The sequence below is a fragment of the Macaca nemestrina genome, chromosome 6 (assembly GCF_043159975.1).
Source record: "Macaca nemestrina isolate mMacNem1 chromosome 6, mMacNem.hap1, whole genome shotgun sequence".
NCBI lineage: Eukaryota > Metazoa > Chordata > Mammalia > Primates > Cercopithecidae > Macaca > Macaca nemestrina.
Genome location: NC_092130.1, coordinates 144,853,119 through 144,871,874, shown reverse-complemented (window position 1 = coordinate 144,871,874; position 18,756 = coordinate 144,853,119). Strand labels below are relative to the sequence as shown.

Below are 18,756 nucleotides of genomic sequence, written 5' to 3'. Positions count from 1 at the left end.
AATGTACTAATAGATCAATTTCTGGACTTTATATTCTGTTCCAATAATAGATTTTTGTATCCTTACACTGATATTATATCATCTTGATTTATTATAACCTGAAATCCAAAAGTGTAGTTGTCAACTTTGTTCTCTTTTTCAAGATTGACTTAGTTATTCTAGGTCCTTAACATTCCCTTATACTTTTAAAATCAGTTTGTCAATTTCAAGACAAAAAATCTGCTGTAATTTTTATTGAGATGGTCAAGTTGAGGAAAATTGACATCTTAATATTGAGCATTCCAATTCAGGAATTTGGGATGTATCTCTTCTTATAATTCAATCTTCTTCAGCTTCACACTGCAATGTTTAAGTGTACAAGTCCTGCACATATTTTGTTAAATTAATCCATAACTATTTCCTTTTTATGCTATTAAATAAGTACTCTAATATTTTTAATTTCCACTTGTTCTCAACTAATATATAGAAATGCAATATTTTTTGTATGTTGACTTTGTAGCCTGTTACCTTAGTAAATGCGTTTATTAGTTCTAGCATTTTTTGATAGATTTCTCAGGATTTTTCCACAAACACCATTAATCATCTGCAAAAAAAGACAGTTTTACCTCTTTGTTTCCAATATGTAAGCCTTTTATTTCTTTTTCTTAATGTAATATGCTGGCTGGGATCTCCAGTACACTGTTGAATAGAAATAATGATAATGGACATCTCTGTTTATTTTTCCTAATCTTAGGAGGAAAATGCGCAATCTTCTACATTGAGTAGTGTTAGCTGCTGGGTTTCTTGTAAATGTTTTTCATCAGGTTGAGGAAGTTGCTCTATTCCAAATCCCTTGAGTTTTTGTATCAGTTGGTGTTGAATTTTATGTTCCTCTGCATCTTTCTGGCACAAAGGTATTCATAACACTCCATTATAATCCTTTTAATATCTGTAGTGACACCCTATACATCATTCCTGATACTGATGGTTTCTCTCTCTTTCTCTCTCTCTTTTTTTTTTTTACATAAAGTCTCACGCCATCGCACATGTGCAGTGCAGTGACGCGATCTTGACTCACTACAACATTTACCTCCGGTTCAAGGAATTCTCGTGCCTCAGTCTCCTGAGTAGCTGGGATCACAGGTGCATGCCACCACACCTGGCTAATTTTTGTATCTTTAGTAGAGATGGGGTTTCACCATTGGCCAGGCAGGTCTTGAACTCCTGTCCTCCCCCCACCTCAGTCTCCCAAAATGCTGAGATTACAGGTGTGAGCCAACGCGCCCGGCCATGTCTCTTTTTATTGATTAATCTAGGTAGGGGTTTATTAATTTTATTAATATTTTGAAAGGAAGTAGCTTTGGGGAATCATGGAGGAGCAGACTACTTTCTCATGACTTTGTTTTTAGGAATGGAAAAATAAAGGTTTTTTTGGAATTTGTTTTTGTTAAGTCCAACTTCAAAAGTGTAATTAGGGATGGCCTTGGACAACCATGGCATTTTTTTTTTTCTTTTTTGAGACAGAGTCTCACTCTGTTGCCTAGGCTGGAGTGCAGGGCACAATCTCGGCTCACTGAAACCTCTGCCTCCCAGGTTCAAGTGATTCTCCTGCCTCAGCCTCCTGAGTAGCTGAGGCTACAGGCACATGCCACCATGATCAGCTAATTTTTTTTTCTTTTTTTTTTTTTTTTTTTTTTGTATTTTTAGTAGAGACAGGGTTTCACCATGTTGGCCAGGATGTTCTCAATCTCCTGACCTCATGATCCACCTGCCTCGGCCTCCCAAAGTGCTGGGATTACAGGCATGAGCCACTGTGCCCGATCTGGCTTTTTTTTCCAGTGGTAAAATATACTTACCACAAAATTTATCATTTTAACTATTTGTAAGTGTACAGTTCAGTCGTGTGAACTGTATTCACATGTTTGTATAACCAATCTCCAGAACTCTTTTCATCTTGCAAAACTGAAACTCTGTACCCTTAAACAACATATCCTCAATCTTTTCGGCCCCAAAACCCTAAAAGCACCATTCTACTTTCTGTCTCTCTAAATTTGACTACTTTAGATACCTCATGTAAGTGGAATCAGACAGTATTTATCTTTTTGTAACTGGCTTATTTCATTTAACTTGATGTCCTCAGGTTTATCCATGTTGTAGCGTGTGTCAGAATTTCCTTCATTTTTAAGGCTGAAAATTATTTGATTATATATACATGTATAGTGTGTGTGTGTATATATATAGTGTATACATGTATATAGTGTGTGTCTATATATATACACACACCATATTTTGTTGATCCATTCATTCGTCAATGGAGATTTGTTTGTTTCCATCTTTTGGCTATTGTGAATAATACTACCATGAGCATAGGTGCACAAGTATCTGTTTGAATCCCTGCTTTTACTTCACTTAGGATTTTATCCAGAAGTAAAATTGCAGGATAACATGGTAATTCTATTTGTTAATTTTTTGAGGAGCTGCGTGATATGGTTTGGCTGAGTCCCCACCCAAATCTCATCTTGAATTGTAGTTCCCATAATCCCCACATGTCAAGGGAGGGACCCAGTGGGAGGTAACTGAATCATTGGGGGCCATTACCTCCATGCTGTTCTCATGATAGCCAGTGAGTTCTCATGAGATCTGATGCTTAAGGGGCTTTTCCCTCTTTGCTCATCACTTCTCCTTCCTGCCACTATGTGAAGAAGGATGTGTTTGCTTTCCTCCTTCTGCCATGATTGTAAGTTTCCTGAGGCCTTCCCAGCCCTGTGGAGCTGTGAGTCAATTAAACCTGTTTCCTTTATAAACTACCCAGCTTCAGGCAATTCTTTATAGCAGCATGAGAACAGACTAATACATTGCCATAGTGCTTTTCACAGCAACTGCACTATTTTGTCTCCTCCAACAGTGCACGAGGTTTTGATTTCTCCACATTCTCACCAACATTTGTTATTTCCTGTTTTGTTTTTTTTTGTTTGTTTTACGAATAGTAGCCATCCTAATAGGTGTGAAGTGGGAAAATGAAGTTTCAACCATTAAATTTATTTATTTATTATTTCCTAGTGCAATCTATTAGGAAGGCTTATTATGGGACTATCTAAGGAGTCCTTACATAGTTCCAAGGAAGGAGCTGTCACACCAAAAAGACCAAATGTGATTAGAGATTGGAAATTTCGAACCCACCCCATTCCCCTAACCTCCTAGGAGGAGAGAAGAACTGGAGATTAAGTTCAATCATATGGCCAATTATTTAATCAATCATGCCTACATAATGAAACCTCATTAAAAACCCTGGACACCATGCTGAGGGGAGCTTCCTGATACTAAGAGGGTGGTACACCCTGACTCTGTGGAAGCAGAGGCTCCTGTGCTCATGACCCTTCCAGTCCTCCTCACATGTACCTCTTCAATTGGCTGACCATTTGTATCCCTTATAATAAAATGGAAATTGAAAGTGCAGAGCTTTCCTCAATTCTGTGAGTTGTTCTAGTGAATTATCAAATCTGAGGGGTTGTGGGAAGTCTTTAATTTGTAATTGTCCTGACAGAAGTACAGGTTGCTTGGGGACAGCTGAAAATCATTGTTGGAATCTGAAATGGGGCAGTCTTGTGAGACTAAGTCCTTCATTTGTGGGTCTTCACTAATTCTGGGTAGTGTCAGAATTGAATTGTAGGACACTCAGAGAATTGGTGTCAGAAGACACAAAGAAAATCATGAGGCATTCAAAAATGTCTTGGTTATCCATGGAGAGTTTCTCTAGTATAGATCAATTTTAAAAATTAAACATTGTAATACTAGAAATCATAGATTTTATGAGACAGCTGTATGTAACAGAAAGTACATTGAAAGCAGCTCTAAATAACTGTAACTTTGGAAAAGTCATCTTGACCTTGAAGATTCACAGTTTCCACATCTTTATAAATGAGGATAACAATACTTGCCTGTGATTATTAGTTTTATGTGTCAGCTTGGCTGTTCCATGATACCCAGATATTTTGTCAACATTCTGGATGTTTCTGTGAGGATGTTTTTGGATGAGGTTTACACTTAAACTAGTAGACTTTGACTCAAGCAGATTGTCCTTCATTAGTGGGTGAATCTCATCTAATCAGTCAAAGGCCTGAATAGAACAAAAGACTGACTTCCCCAGAGCAACCAAGAACGGACTCAACTGCAGAATTAACTCTTCACTTGGGTCTCCAGCCTGTCAGTCTACACTGCACTTTGAACTTGCCAACCTCCATAGTTGTGGGAGTGAATTTCTTAAAATAAATCCCCCACTCTCTCACTCTGTCTCTCTTCTCTCTTTCTATTCTCTCTCGTTAAAATTTTGCATATAAGTTTTGATGCTTCCCAAACTTAATTATTAATAGCCTACTGGTGACCAGAATCCTTATCAATAACATAAGACAGTCGATTAATACATATTTTGTATATGTGTTATATACTGTATTCTTACAATAAAATAAGCTAGAGAAAAATGTTACTAAGAAAACCATAAGGAAAAGAAAATATATTTACTGTTTATTAAGTGGAAGTGGATTGTCATAAAGGTCTTCATCATTGTCTTCATGTTGAGTAGGCTGAGGAGGGGAAGGAAGAGGAGGGGCTGATCTTGCTGTCTCAAGGGTGGCAAAGGAAGAAAATCCACATAAAAGTGGATCTGAACAGTTCAAATTTGTGGTGTTCAAGAGTCAACTCTACACACACACACACGCACACACACATCCAATTGGTTCTGTTTCCCTGAAGAAGCTTGACTACACTATTTCATCTGGTTGTTGTAAAAATTAATGAGATAATGTATATGAGACCATTTGTAAATTTTAAAGCACCATAACACATAAGGATGGTTGTCTGCCTAGTACATGTAATATGTAATGAGCGTTGCTGAGGCTGTGTAGACAAGTAAATTAACATTTACAAATGTGGTCATAGAGTCAATATTAGAGATAAATGGATTCAAAATATCACAGGAGAAGCTAGAAGATAGCAACAAGTTGGGAGATGAGCCTCCTGGACTTGTGTTCTGGACTGATAGAGCATTTGTTGTCATAGTAAACTCCATGTGGACAGGAAACCATGGCTTAGTTGACGTAGTTCAATTTGCATGTTCAGCATCTAGCATAACACTTTGCACATTGTTGTTGCCCAGATAACTACTGAAGAATAAGTGACTTTTATCTATATAATCACTTCAAAATTACACTTTTGTGAGTGACTAGGTGGAAGGAGTTAAATACTGGGGAGTTAACACTAAGCATTTTAGCATATGGCATGGGGGTTAGAAAATAAAATATGTATGTGTTGAGGCTGGTGCAGTGGCTTATGCCTGTAATCCCAACACTTTGGGAGGCCAAGGTGGGTGAATCACAAGGTCAGGAGTTCGAGACCAGCCTGGCCAATATGGTGAAACCCTGTCTGTACTAAAAATACAAAAATTAGCCGGGCATGGTGGAGTGTGCCTGTAGTCCCAGCTACTCAGGAGGCTGAGGCAGAAGAGTCACTTGAACCCGGGAGGCGGAGGTTGCAGTGAGCCAAGATCGTGCACCACTGTACTCCAGCCTGGGCGACAGAGCAAGACTCCATCTTAAAAAAGAAAAGAAAAGAAAAGAAAACGTGTATGTGTTGAAGCTAGTCACGCCTACAGAAGTGTCAAATGTCAATTAATCATAGTCTATATGCTCAATAATAGAGGTAGAACCTTAGGCTGGCTGGAGAAAGGCCAAAGCCATGAACCCAGGATGATTCCATGAATAAAGCCAGACCTCACTCTCTAACTCAAGGACAGTAACTGGAATGCTATTTAGCAACACAGCAAATACTACCCAGTGTCACTTGTCAGCTCAAATCACTAGATGACATTTCTTGTAGCAGTCAATGGCCAGTCTGGACCGCATTAGCATGCTTCACAACTTTATGGACTGTGGCTTATGTGGGCAGATATTTTGAGACTCGGGTGTGGAAGAATATGGTTGCTTTCAAAACATTCTAGGCAAAAAGCTAAGTCTGAGAAAGAAGACCAGTCTTGTGGGTATTTTGGGAAGTATGTCATCATAGTGATTATTTTCAGGCTTCTCTGGATATTGCAGTGTGATGGTTAATGCTGACTGTCAACTTGATTGGATTGAAGGATACAAAGTATTGATCCTGGGTGTGTCTGTAGGGGTGTTGCCAAAAGAGATTAACATTTGAGTGAGATCCACCCTTAATCTAGTGGGCACAATCTAATCAGCTGCCAGCAAATACAAAGCAGGCAAAAAAACGTGAAAAGGTGACTGGCCTAGCCTCCCAGCCTACATCTTTCTCCCATGCTATTTGCCCTTGAACATCAGACTCCAAGTTCTTCAGTTTTGGGAGTCGGACTGGCTCTCCTTGCTCCTCAGTTTGCAGACAGCCTATTGTGGGACCTTGTGATTGTGTAAGTTAATACTTAATAAACTCCCCTTTATATACATACACACGCACACACATATATATACACACACACACATATACACACACACACACATATACACACATATATATACATATATATATATATATCCTATTAGTTATGTCCCTCTGGAGAACTTTGATTAATACAGCCAGTAAAGGAGAGATCTTCAGGATTGCCTGCCTTAAATTAAAACAACAGTGGGGCATTATTTTTCACTTATGAAATTGAGAAGAAATTTAAAAAATAATAGTATTACTGAGAACATACTCCAACACTGTTGATAGGAGGGTCATTTGGCCAAAAACAATTTTTAAGAATGTATAATCCTTTGACTCCACAATTTCACCTCTATGAATTTATGCCAAGAAAATAATCCCATATCAGTGCAAAGATCTATTCGTTAGTTTAGGTGCAGCCCAGTGTTAATTATAATAGTTAAAATATTAGAAATAACTAATATGTCTAACAGTAGAGAATTGTCTAAGGGAATTTTGCTACATCCATATAAAGGAACAGTGTGCAACGGTTAAAAATAAGGTTGTAGAAGAATATTTAATGACCTGGAAATTTGTTCATCCTCTGTCATTAAATTAAAAAGCAGTTTACAAAACACTGTTTACAAAAGTATCCAGAACAAGTCCATGTTGTTTAAAAATCAAGCAAAAGAAGAATTCATACATATGCATAGAAGAAGAGTCTAAAAGTTTACACATTAAAATGTTAATATCTATTATCTTTGGGTGGTGGGGTTACAGGAGACTTCCTATCATCTTCTTTAGGCTCATGCCCACCAAATTTTCTATTAAAAATATTATATTAGCAGTTGAAGTGGGGGGAAGTCACTTGAACATTTCAAACAAAGTCAACAGAAAACAAAACCCCTGATAAACTAGAATTGTCTACCAACAGAGAAGCAAGAGCATTTTACAGTGCTATGCCTTAGCCCTGACACATTCCAGGACTTTACGTTCTAGGGTACTTGGTTCAAAATTTATTTGAGCCCTAGTAGTAAAGCGTGGTCTAAAAAGTTCACATGGTTTTCATTTACCACAAAGTATTTTCTGCCCACACTATGCTAAGCCTTGTAGAGCATGAAGTCACGTTATACAGCTCCAGGAACCGACACAGAGAGGTGGCCTGACACATTCATGTGACTGTTGGCACACAGATTCCATCTTGGAAATGGGAGGTTTTGGCCCTTTAGCCAGCACTCTCCACACCACTGAAATCTGAAACTGTGTCTATAGAAAAATAATTAAAGAGCTCATTGCCTAGATCCACACATAAAAAGGTCTATCTTAGGTTATTGAAGAGAAGTTAGAAGTGTCTGGTGAATCCTTAACCTCTGTGGAGTGATGATGTCATCCATAAGAGACCCAGCCTTTCCCACAAGTGTCATTTGCTGTCCCTGTCAGAGTGAATTGGAGGGATCATCTTGTCTATTCATGTCAACCATTTGAACTAACTCAGCTGGCTGGGGAGTGGATTTGAAAATTTAAAAAGACTGATGGGGAAAATGGCTGGGAGGTAGATAGTTTAGTTTGAATGAGTGCCCAGCGAGTGAAACATGACACTTTTCCCTGACTGTATCCAGCTGTCCCTAGACCATAAAAAGGAAAGAGTCAAGAATATGTTTATTTTTCCCACAATGAATGAGCCAGAGATCCAGACAAAATTAGGCTTAAACAAAGTGAAAAAAGTGTCCCACTAGTGGTAGGATGGTAGAGAAAGCTCCAGGCTAACTTAAAGCTACTGTCAGCTGAATCCCCCTTGTAGCTGACTCAGCCTTGCCCAGATGGGTGTTTTGAATTAGACAAAATCTCTCATACTCTAAAAAACTGACAGTGGCTAGAAGTTTAAGAATATAAGTTTCTGAATGACAGCTCCAAGGAATATGCATTTTTGACAGTCTTCCATAGTCCTTTAAAAATCAATAGTGAATCCAAGTTAACCCACCCTTATGCATCACTATTATGTCAGAGCTTCCCTGGGTCCTTCACCAGCCCACCATTCTTCTGGGAATGCAAATGCACAGAAGATCACAGAACATGCAACTCATGAGCTGGACTGACTTACCTTGCTGTTGCCGGTCCTCCTGCAGCTTCAGTTGACAGGTGTGCAAACTGCCAAGCAGGTGGCTGCTGCCTTTTCTTGGTATGGTAGTCATGGTCCTAGCAGTATGGCTGTGACTCAAGGATCACTAGAGCACTCCTTCGCTTGGCCAGTCACCTAAAATGGCCTTCACCAGACACCCAGAAATACATAGATTCATACAGATCTTGTCTTTGCATGTACAACATATACTCCTCTACTAAACTTCCAAGCTTTTTCCAGTCATGATTCTTGAAATAAATAATGACCAATGTTACTTCTCCTAAAGATGCCAATTCATTTGGCTAAAAATACAACTTAATTATTCTTTCATTTCAAAATGAATTGAAACTAAACCCCCTTATAGAGTAAAATTCTACAAATTAACTATTTCTAATAGATTACAGTTTTGGCATTTTTAAATTCCTTTTACCGACATGAAATCCAATGCCTCTGGTATTTAAAGAAGACTGCTAAAGTAATACATACACAAAGAAAAAACAAAGTGCTGCTGAGTTAAGTCAAGTGATTTCTAAGCCTAATCTGAGTTACCCTCGGTGACAGCTGAAAGTGCACAGTTCTTTAAGGGAGGCTGGAAGGAGGAGGAGCAAAGTGGGCTAGGATGATTAGCATAAAGAGGCAGGCAAGACGGGCATTGGAGCTGCTTTGAATAATAGTGACCAAAGCACAGATTCTAAAGATGCCCTGCCATTATGTTACAGTAACTGAGTACCTGATTTCTGCTACTTTGTTTGTAATTAAAATGCAAGCTGAAAGCAGGAGTTTATACTGCAAGGACATTCATTTGTACACGTGAAATCTAAAAGGTATAAATGGAACTGGTAATGAGCTCATGGAAATGTACTGCTGGAACTTTCAATTTCTGTAAACACCTCCTAGTCTTCGGAAGGGAGCAGTTAGAGGGCAGCCTTCCTGCCAAGGCAACTATTTGGAGTTCTGGAAGAAAAATAAACACATAAAACATTATCTTTCCAGAGTCCTATTTCTGTTTCCCACTTAGAGTTCCTATTGCTATTTCTAGGTCATAGGAGAAAGTTATTTCCAGTTTTACTTGTTGGCTATTTCATTACTGTTTAAAAACATAAACCCCAAACACCTTTAATTTAACTTGAGAGCTTGCCATGACTGAAGTCATAAAGAATGCTGGTAGGTCCTGCCCTTCAAGAGTCACAGCTCTTCACAGATTCAGAAAGAAAGTAGTGGGCAGGACTAAAGAGAAAGGCAGAGCTGTTTAGCCTCAAAGTCTGAACTTTGCAGCTTCTTATGTGCATTTGGAAATTGGTGTTAAACTTAACACTGTAATGAATTTACCTCCTAACCAGATCTGGGTGGCTGCCCTCATTTTATTTTGAGGCAATAAACAGTTCCCCGAGTATAGTCTGGTTTATGAAAATTTGTATGAAATAGGTGATTGATCTTTTACAATTATTGAATGCTTTAATTGTTTCAGTAGACTATCTACTGCAGTTTTAGGCTCATCATAGTGTAACAGATGACAGAAGTGTTTTGCTCCTTGAAAGAGAGTCTTGAAATTATTGGAGAGTCATAGTTTCTACTTTAAATGTCTGCTATTCATCTCATCTTCCACAAAAACCATGGTGGAAAGCCAAGGTGATTTTTCCTGAATATGTAAAGTTATTGTTATTTTATCAAGTTATGTACCTCACTAATAAGCATATTATTATACATGTGAGTTAAATAACCTACAAAACTGTAAGCCAGCCCTTTTGCGAAATACATTTAAAATGTTTTATGATGAAAAAATTTAAAAATACGTGAATAGGAGAGAATAGCACAATAAGCCCTGCATACTCATCACTTGGATTCAGTATTATCAACTCAGACAATCATGTCTCAAAACTATGTGTTTCATCACAGCTGTTCTCCCCCTTATTACACCACTGGAGCTGAAGCATCCAGACATTATTGCATTAATAAATATTTCAGTATATATTTCTAAAATGTGAGGATTTAAAAATAGATAACCATAATAAGATAGCCATGCACATAACAATTAAATATGATTGTTTAATGTCATTAAGTATCCACACAGTGTTCTTTTTTTCCTGATTGTCTCATAAACTTTTTTATCTTCACATTTTTTGCAAATTGGGACCCAAAGGTCCGCACGTTTGTATTTGGTCGATATGTTTCTTAAGTCTTCATCTCAGAGAGATGTTGCCTGGAGATGAATATCTACACTTACGCTAATTTATATCTGATTTTTCGAGGAAGCCCCTAGATGCCCACATTTTTCTTACTTGGGAAAAAAAGAGAAGAAAAGGAGTGGTCATCTGGCTGTGGAGGCTAAGATATCCAGCTTTCTTGCCATGGTGTTCTCATTCACATACGGTGCAACCTTAACCCAGGCACTTAACATCTCTGGGTTTGTGTCTTTATTTGGCATATGAAACAAATGTTTGGTAAGCAATGGGATAAATTATTCAACACTCATTCTGTGGATATAAAGGCCTGGGAAAGGGAGGAGTATCCTACTTTGTCTCTGATTAGAGCCTAAGGAGAAAGAAATAGATTTAAAACTAAAATCTGGGTAGGATTTAGGGGTATATTTGAAAATCTAGTACCCCAGTTTTCAAACTTAGCTAAGAATCATAATTACCTGGGCAATGTTGTAAAGATGTAGATTCCTGAGCCCCAACAGCACAGTCTGATGTCTAAGGTGGAATCTGGGATCTATATATTTTTATAAGTCCTCTAGTCTAAATAAACAAGCATTACCTGCTTAAACAGAGCTGGTTTGTTCCACTATTTCATTCATTGTATCTTTCTTAAGGGCCAAAGAAACCAAACACTCCTTAAACAGTCACATCAAGTGCCACAACGTAAAGGGACAGGGAGGATACAAAGGACTGCTACTAGTTCCTCTTTTGTGCATCAACAAGGCAGTCCTGGGTAGTGGCCTTGTAATGGATTAGCCGAATCAAGGGAATCCTGAGTTCTTACACTGCTTGTTAAGTTCCACTGCTGTTCTTGAAGGAGTCTCTGGGTTGATTTACCAGTTTCCACTGGAAATCATCCAGCATGGTGGAAAGCAGCCTGTTACAGGAGTACATAAGAAAACCTCAGTTGTATCAGCTGAAGTGGGATGGGGGACTACTTTGCTTCCCCCTTTCCCCACTTACTTTCCAGAAACATCACCAAATTATTTCACAATGGGCGTATTGTACTTTTTTTTTTTTTTTTTTTTTTTTGCTTGTAAATGAAAACAAGAAATCAGATTGCAGAAGTCCGGCTGGGTCAAGAAACAGGTGCGTCATCTTTGGCATTTTTACTTACAATTGATTAAAAATGAATTTGAATCCTATAAAGGCCAAACTTCTTCCCTTATCAAGTCTCTGTGATCCCCCCAAAAGGACAGCACTGGTTTCCTTTTCCTGGGTTTTTCCTCATCTGCCATATCTTCTCTGCTTAACCTATGTCTTTGTACTTCTGGAAGAGTAGAGTGAAATGGTGCATCACAGATAATCAATCATATCAGCTGGCACTTTGGGGGTGGATACTTCAAAAAAATTGATATTTTATTGTCAGAATTTGTACCTTAAAAAGCATAGTGTGTGGTTGAATAAGCTAAATGGTATTAGGTTTACAGGAGGGTTTTCTTTTCTCAGTTGAACCATATTCAAAAAGCAGGGACACATGCATTTAAAATTAGTCCACAAGTGAGTTACTTGTTTAGTTAATAACCTGCCATGTTTCAAAAGCATTTATGATGTCTAGTCTGCAAGTATATCCATTTTTTGAATGCCTTTAGACTGCTTGGAATGATAGATGTTATATAAATAAAAAGCAATATTACTGAATTTATCACTCTCATTCTTAGAGAATAAGTTTAAAGACCCCTAACAGAATGCAAACATGAAAACTGTGAGCCCCTGGGATTAGCCTCACTATGATCCCCAAAGTACTACAGGAATTTTTTAATGATCATTATAGTTGAAGGCTGATGAATTAGTGTTAAGATTTTAGATTTTCTGTTGATTTAAAAAAAAAAGATCCCTTCCTCCTTTATATCAAGCAGTGGTTGTTTGTTTGTTTGTTTGTTTTTCCAGATTATTCTTCCTTAATACACAATCAGAGATATTGTAGATGAGAATGTTGAGTTTCATGATCTCACAGTGGCTTACGTATGGTGTATATTGTAAAGCCTCCACAAAGGTAGGCTTTTGTGGCTATTCAGAGCCATGTTACTACCCCAATGTACTACAGTGTTTAGCTCATAGAGTTTCCCAGGTGGCACAGTTGGCTGGATTCCCATAATTGCCATCTGTAAAAACATAGGAAATACAAATAATGGTAGAGATCGTTTCACTTGATTACTTGCTCCTGTCCGTGGATTCAAGAGACTACACTGTCATAGCAGCAAACTGCTTACTTATCAAAGGTGCTCTCTAGCCTGAAATTGCTACAATTGATCTTTAACCCATTGAACACCAACATTTGGGTCGTGTTTATCATAAATATTGCCTCACTTTTTTTTTTCATTCATACAGCCAACAGACACATGAAAAAATGCTCATCATCACTGGCCATCAGAGAAATGCAAATCAAAACCACAATGAGATACCATCTCACACCAGTTAGAATGGCGATCATTAAAAAATCAGGAAACAACAGGTGCTGGAGAGGATGTGGAGAAATAGGAACACTTTTACACTGTTGGTGGGATTGTAAACTAGTTCAACCATTATGGAAAACAGTATGGCAATTCCTCAAGGATCTAGAACTAGATGTACCATATGACCCAGCCATCCCATTACTGGGTATATACCCAAAGGATTATAAATCATGCTGCTATAAAGACACATGCACTCGTATGTTTATTGCAACACTATTCACAATAGCAAAGACTTGGAATCAACCCAAATGTCCATCAGTGACAGATTGGATTAAGAAAATGTGGCACATATACACCATGGAATACTATGCAGCCATCAAAAAGGATGAGTTTGTGTCCTTTGTAGAGACATGGATGCAGCTGGAAACCATCATTCTTAGCAAACTATCACAAGAACAGAAAACCAAACACCGCATGTTCTCACTCATAGGTGGGAACCAAACAATGAGATCACTTGGACTCAGAAAGGGGAACATCACACACCAGGGCCTATCATGGGGAGGGGGGAGGGGGGAGGGATTGCATTGGGAGTTATACCTGATGTAAATGACGAGTTGATGGGTGCAGCACACCAACATGGCACAAGTATACATATGTAACAAACCTGCACGTTATGCACATGTACCCTACAACTTAAAGTATAATAATAATAAATAAATTTTTAAAAAAAAGAAATACCAAAATAACATGGCAAAAAAAAATATATATATATATATATTGCCTCACTACATAAACATTGCATTGGCACTTCAAACTAATTTGGGCCCTTTTGCTGCTGAGCCTTAGATTTGGCTGCCACAGGGCTCCCTCTGGAGGTTGGTAGAGTCCAAGGTCAGTTAATATTCAAATAGCCTTGGCCTTGGGACAAGATAAACCTGTCTTTTCATCCAGCGCCCACAAGAATGAGTCCTGTATTTGTGAGCTTAGAAAATGATTGTCTGTATCTGAGGTTGGAGGAAAGTTATTTGATTATCCTCCTATAAGTGAAATGTGATCACTGCTATGTGCTGGTATTTAATCTTCTGAAGTTTTACATTTTTCTATCATTATTGAAGTCTTTTAGCTACAGTGAAAAACAAAACAAAATAAAACCATAGGTCAGAAAAATGCCAGATTTTATTTTATTTGTTTGTTTTAGTGACAAGGAAACCCAAAATAAGGTGGTTTTGGTTCTATAATGACCACCCTCCAGGTAGGACCAAATGATCCCAGAGTCTGAATTCCATCTAGAAGTGTTTGAAGCCCATAGGCATTGGAATCAACAAGTTTGCAGCACAACTTAACTCTTTGAAGGTAAATATGTACTAACTGGGATCAGTTTCCAAATAAAGCAAATTAGCTTGCACCAAATCAAAATTTTGCTACTTCATTTAAATTGGCATGTACAGGAATAAAATTATAGCAAACTATGTTTCTCACTCCCTCATGATTTCTTCTTTCCTTTTTAGTTGGTTTATTGGTTATTTGCCTCTTTCTTTTCTTCCTTCCTTCTTTCCCCTTTTCTTTGCATTTTTTTCTTTCACTCATTTTCTTTTATGTTAATTAGGTGGACTATAACGTAATTTTGATGTATTAAAAATAAAATTATTCTATATCTGAGATTTGCTTCAAAATAACATAGGAGAGTGAGATTTGGGGAGGTAGAGATGAAATAAGATTGGCCATAAATAGTTATGTTCCATTGGTCTATATCTCTGTTTTAGTACCAGTACCATGCTGTTTTGGTTACTGTAGCCTTGTAGTATAGTTTGAAGTCAGGTAGCGTGATGCTTCCAGCTTTGTTCTTTTGACTTAGGATTGTCTTGGAGATGCGGGCTCTTTTGGTTCCATATGAACTTTAAAGCAGTTTTTTCCAATTCTGTGAAGAAACTCATTGGTAGCTTGATGGGGATGGCATTGAATCTATAAATAACCTTGGGCAGTATGGCCATTTTCACGATATTGATTCTTCCTATCCATGAGCATGGTATGTTCTTCCATTTGTTTGTGTCCTCTTTTATTTCACTGAGCAGTGGTTTGTAGTTCTCCTTGAAGAGGTCCTTTACATCCCTTGTAAGTTGGATTCCTAGGTATTTTATTCTCTTTGAAGCAATTGTGAATGGAAGTTCATTCATGATTTGGCTCTCTGTTTGTCTGTTACTGGTGTATAAGAATGCTTGTGATTTTTGCACATTAATTTTGTATCCTGGATCCTTTCCTTACTCCTTATACGAAAATTAATTCAAGATGGATTAGAGACTTAAATGTTAGACCTAATACCATAAAAACCCTAGAGGAAAACCTAGGTAGTACCATTCAGGACATAGGCATGGGCAAAGACTTCATGTCTAAAACACCAAAAGCAACAGCAGCAAAAGCCAAAATTGACAAATGGGATCTAATTAAACTAAAGAGCTTCTACACAGCAAAAGAAACTACCATCAGAGTGAACAGGCAACCTACAGAATGGGAGAACATTTTTGCAATCTATTCATCTGACAAAGGGCTAATATCCAGAACCTACAAAGAACTCAAACAAATTTACAAGAAAAAAACAAACAACCCCATCAAAAAGTGGGCAAAGGATATGAACAGACATTTCTCAAAAGAAGACATTCATACAGCCAACAGACACATGAAAAAATGCTCATAATCACTGGCCATCAGAGAAATGCAAATCAAAACCACAATGAGATACCATCTCACACCAGTTAGAATGGCAATCATTAAAAAGTCAGGAAACAACAGGTGCTGGAGAGGATGTGGAGAAATAGGAACACTTTTACACTGTTGGTGGGATTGTAAACTAGTTCAACCATTATGGAAAACAGTATGGCGATTCCTCAAGGATCTAGAACTAGATGTACCATATGACCCAGCCATCCCATTACTGGGTATATACCCAAAGGATTATAAATCATGCTGCTATAAAGACACATGCACACGTGTTTATTGCGGCACTATTCACAATAGCAAAGACTTGGAATCAACCCAAATGTCCATCAGTGACAGACTGGATTAAGAAAATGTGGCACATATACACCATGGAATACTATGCAGCCATAAAAAAGGATGAGTTTGTGTCCTTTGTAGGGACATGGATGCAGCTGGAAACCATCATTCTTAGCAAACTATCACAAGAACAGAAAACCAAACACCGCATGTTCTCACTCATAGGTGGGAACCAAACAATGAGATCACTTGGACTCGGGAAGGGGAACATCACACACCGGGGCCTATCGTGGGGACGGGGGAGGGGGGAGGGATTGCACTGAGAGTTATACCTGATGTAAATGACGAGTTGATGGGTGCTGACGAGTTGATGGGTGCAGCACACCAACATGGCACAAGTATACATATGTAACAAACCTGCACGTTATGCACATGTACCCTAGAACTTAAAGTATAATAACAATAAAAAATTAAAAAAAAGATTGGCCATAAACAGTTATTAAAACTGAGTCATGAGTGCATGGGGATTTATAATGCTTTCATGTCTACTTTTGCATATTTTTACAATTTTTGTGATTAAGCACTATAATTACTCTTAATGAATCTGATTGAAAGGGTACAAGGAACAATGTGCTAGATATATCAGAATGTGTACAGATACTCTTTTTTTCTAATTTTTTACTTTTTACAATATACAATGCACACACAAAAATCTTTTGAAATGTTAACATTCATAATGTATTAGTGTGGCACTACTACATGAATATGATTTATAAACATACAAACAAACCCACATTGGGGTATATTGTCAAGCATTTGTTGTTGACAGGGGTGCATGACCATCAAGTTCAGAGACCTCTATGACAGAGAAAGAAGGCTGGACCTTATGGGAGGATGATGCACTCATTTAAAGAAAAGCAAACAGTCATTTTACTTCTTCCTTCTCAACTGTATAGCTGTTCTTTTCTATATCCTTCTTCTAATTTTATTAGTACTTTATCAGTTCTACTTCTAAAATAAAATTGGGTTGTGTCCTACCCAGTTTAGGCTCCTATAGAAGATTAAAATAGACAAGTTGACTTATAAACAACAGAAATTTCTTTCTTACAGCTATGGAGGCTCGGAAGTGCAAAATCAAGGCAGGAGTATGATCAGGTTCTGGTGAAGACCTTCTTCCGGACTGCACACTGCTATCTTCTAATATTCTCACATGGCAGAGAAGGTGAGAGAACTCTCTGAAGTCCCTTTTTTAAAGACACAAACCCCATTTATGAGGGCTCCACCCACATGGCCTAATTACCTCCCAAAGGATTGCCTCCTAATACTATCACATTGGAGATTAGGATTTCAACATAATAATTTGGGAGAGAGGGTACAAAAGATTTAGTGTTTAACAAGTTGCCTTTTCAAGGGTGGAAGAGAGTTTTTAATCCAAATTCAGCTCCATGATGGGCCATTGAAGAAAAACATGGCTATGAGCGCTTTAGATTCCCTAACTTCTTACTGTTGAACTAAAACTACTTGCATCCTAGCCCATAGATACTGTATATGAGTGCGCGCGCGCGCACACACACACACACACACACACACACACACACACACACACTCCTTTTCTCTTCCTGGCATTTGCAACTGGTGTGGAGGATCAGGTGTTGTGGCTTAGATATTGATCTTTGGCTTCAAACAACAACAGTACCTAATGAGCTGCAGGTGGGAAATCCTAGGACCGTAAGAAAGCTCCTTGAACAGTTGTATCAGTAGCATGGCCATCAAAGTCCTCCCTCATTGCTCAGTGAGGACCCAGAGAGACTGAGCTTGGAGAAGCTGGAAGGGTCAGAATATAGGATCCTTTTCATGGCTTTAGTAGTCCAGTTTGGGTTGTGTCTTACCCAATTTAGGCTGCTATAGAAGATTAAAATAGACAAGGTGGCTTATAAACAACAGAAATTTATTTCTTACAGCTATGGAGGCTGGGAAGTGCAAAATCAAGGCACGAGCATGATCAGGTTCTGGTGAAGACCTTCTTCCGGACTGCACACTGCTATCTTCTAATATTCTCACATGGCAGAGAAGGTGAGAGAACTCTCTGAAGTCCCCTGTAAAGGCACAAACCCCATTTATGAGGGCTCCACCCACATGGCCTAATTACCTCCCAAAGGATTGCCTCCTAATACTATCACATTGGAGATTAGGATTTCAACATAATAATTTGGGAGAGAGGGTACAAGAGATTTAGTATGAAAGTGGTGGTGAATAAATCAAGAAAGAATCAACCCTCCACTTATAACCCTTTAAATTGCTCCTCAAATAGAGCTTGAAGCTCTCCCAGGACCTCTGAAACCTATAATTAAGTGTTATTGGCACAATTAGACAAAACTAATGAATGTTTTTCTGCTTCCCTTTTCTATGTATTACAAATATCAGCTACATCAGCAAACATATACTTCTTCATTGTCAGCTTTTCAAATTAAAAAATGTTTTTAATATCAGGATAAGCAAACAAAACAGATGACCCTGGATATCATTATACAATGTATACAATATCCTGTGTCACTTAAAATAAAACTAAAAAGAGAAATTGAATCTTAAATAGAAGTTTTAATAAGGCAATAGAGAAAAGATATTTTTAAATTACTCATTGGAAACACTAATCAAAATAGGC

The 18,756-nt window shown here is 38.0% G+C and overlaps 1 protein-coding gene across 5 annotated transcripts in view; it reads right to left on the bottom strand.

Moving 5' to 3' along the window:
- LOC105473077 (RAN binding protein 3 like) overlaps nt 1-9,103 on the bottom strand; it is a 52,280-nt gene extending 43,177 nt beyond the window's left edge. For 4 of the 5 annotated variants that reach the window (XM_011726698.3, XM_011726697.3, XM_011726700.3 and 1 more), the window contains exon 1: nt 8,492-9,087. In XM_011726698.3, coding sequence (XP_011725000.2) covers nt 8,492-8,582 — 91 coding nt within the window. In that variant the 5' untranslated portion in view covers nt 8,583-9,087. Of the gene's footprint in view, nt 1-8,491 lie in introns of all 5 variants that reach the window. The other variant, XM_011726696.3, reaches the window with a different exon arrangement.
- Nucleotides 9,104-18,756: the final 9,653 nt, after the last annotated feature.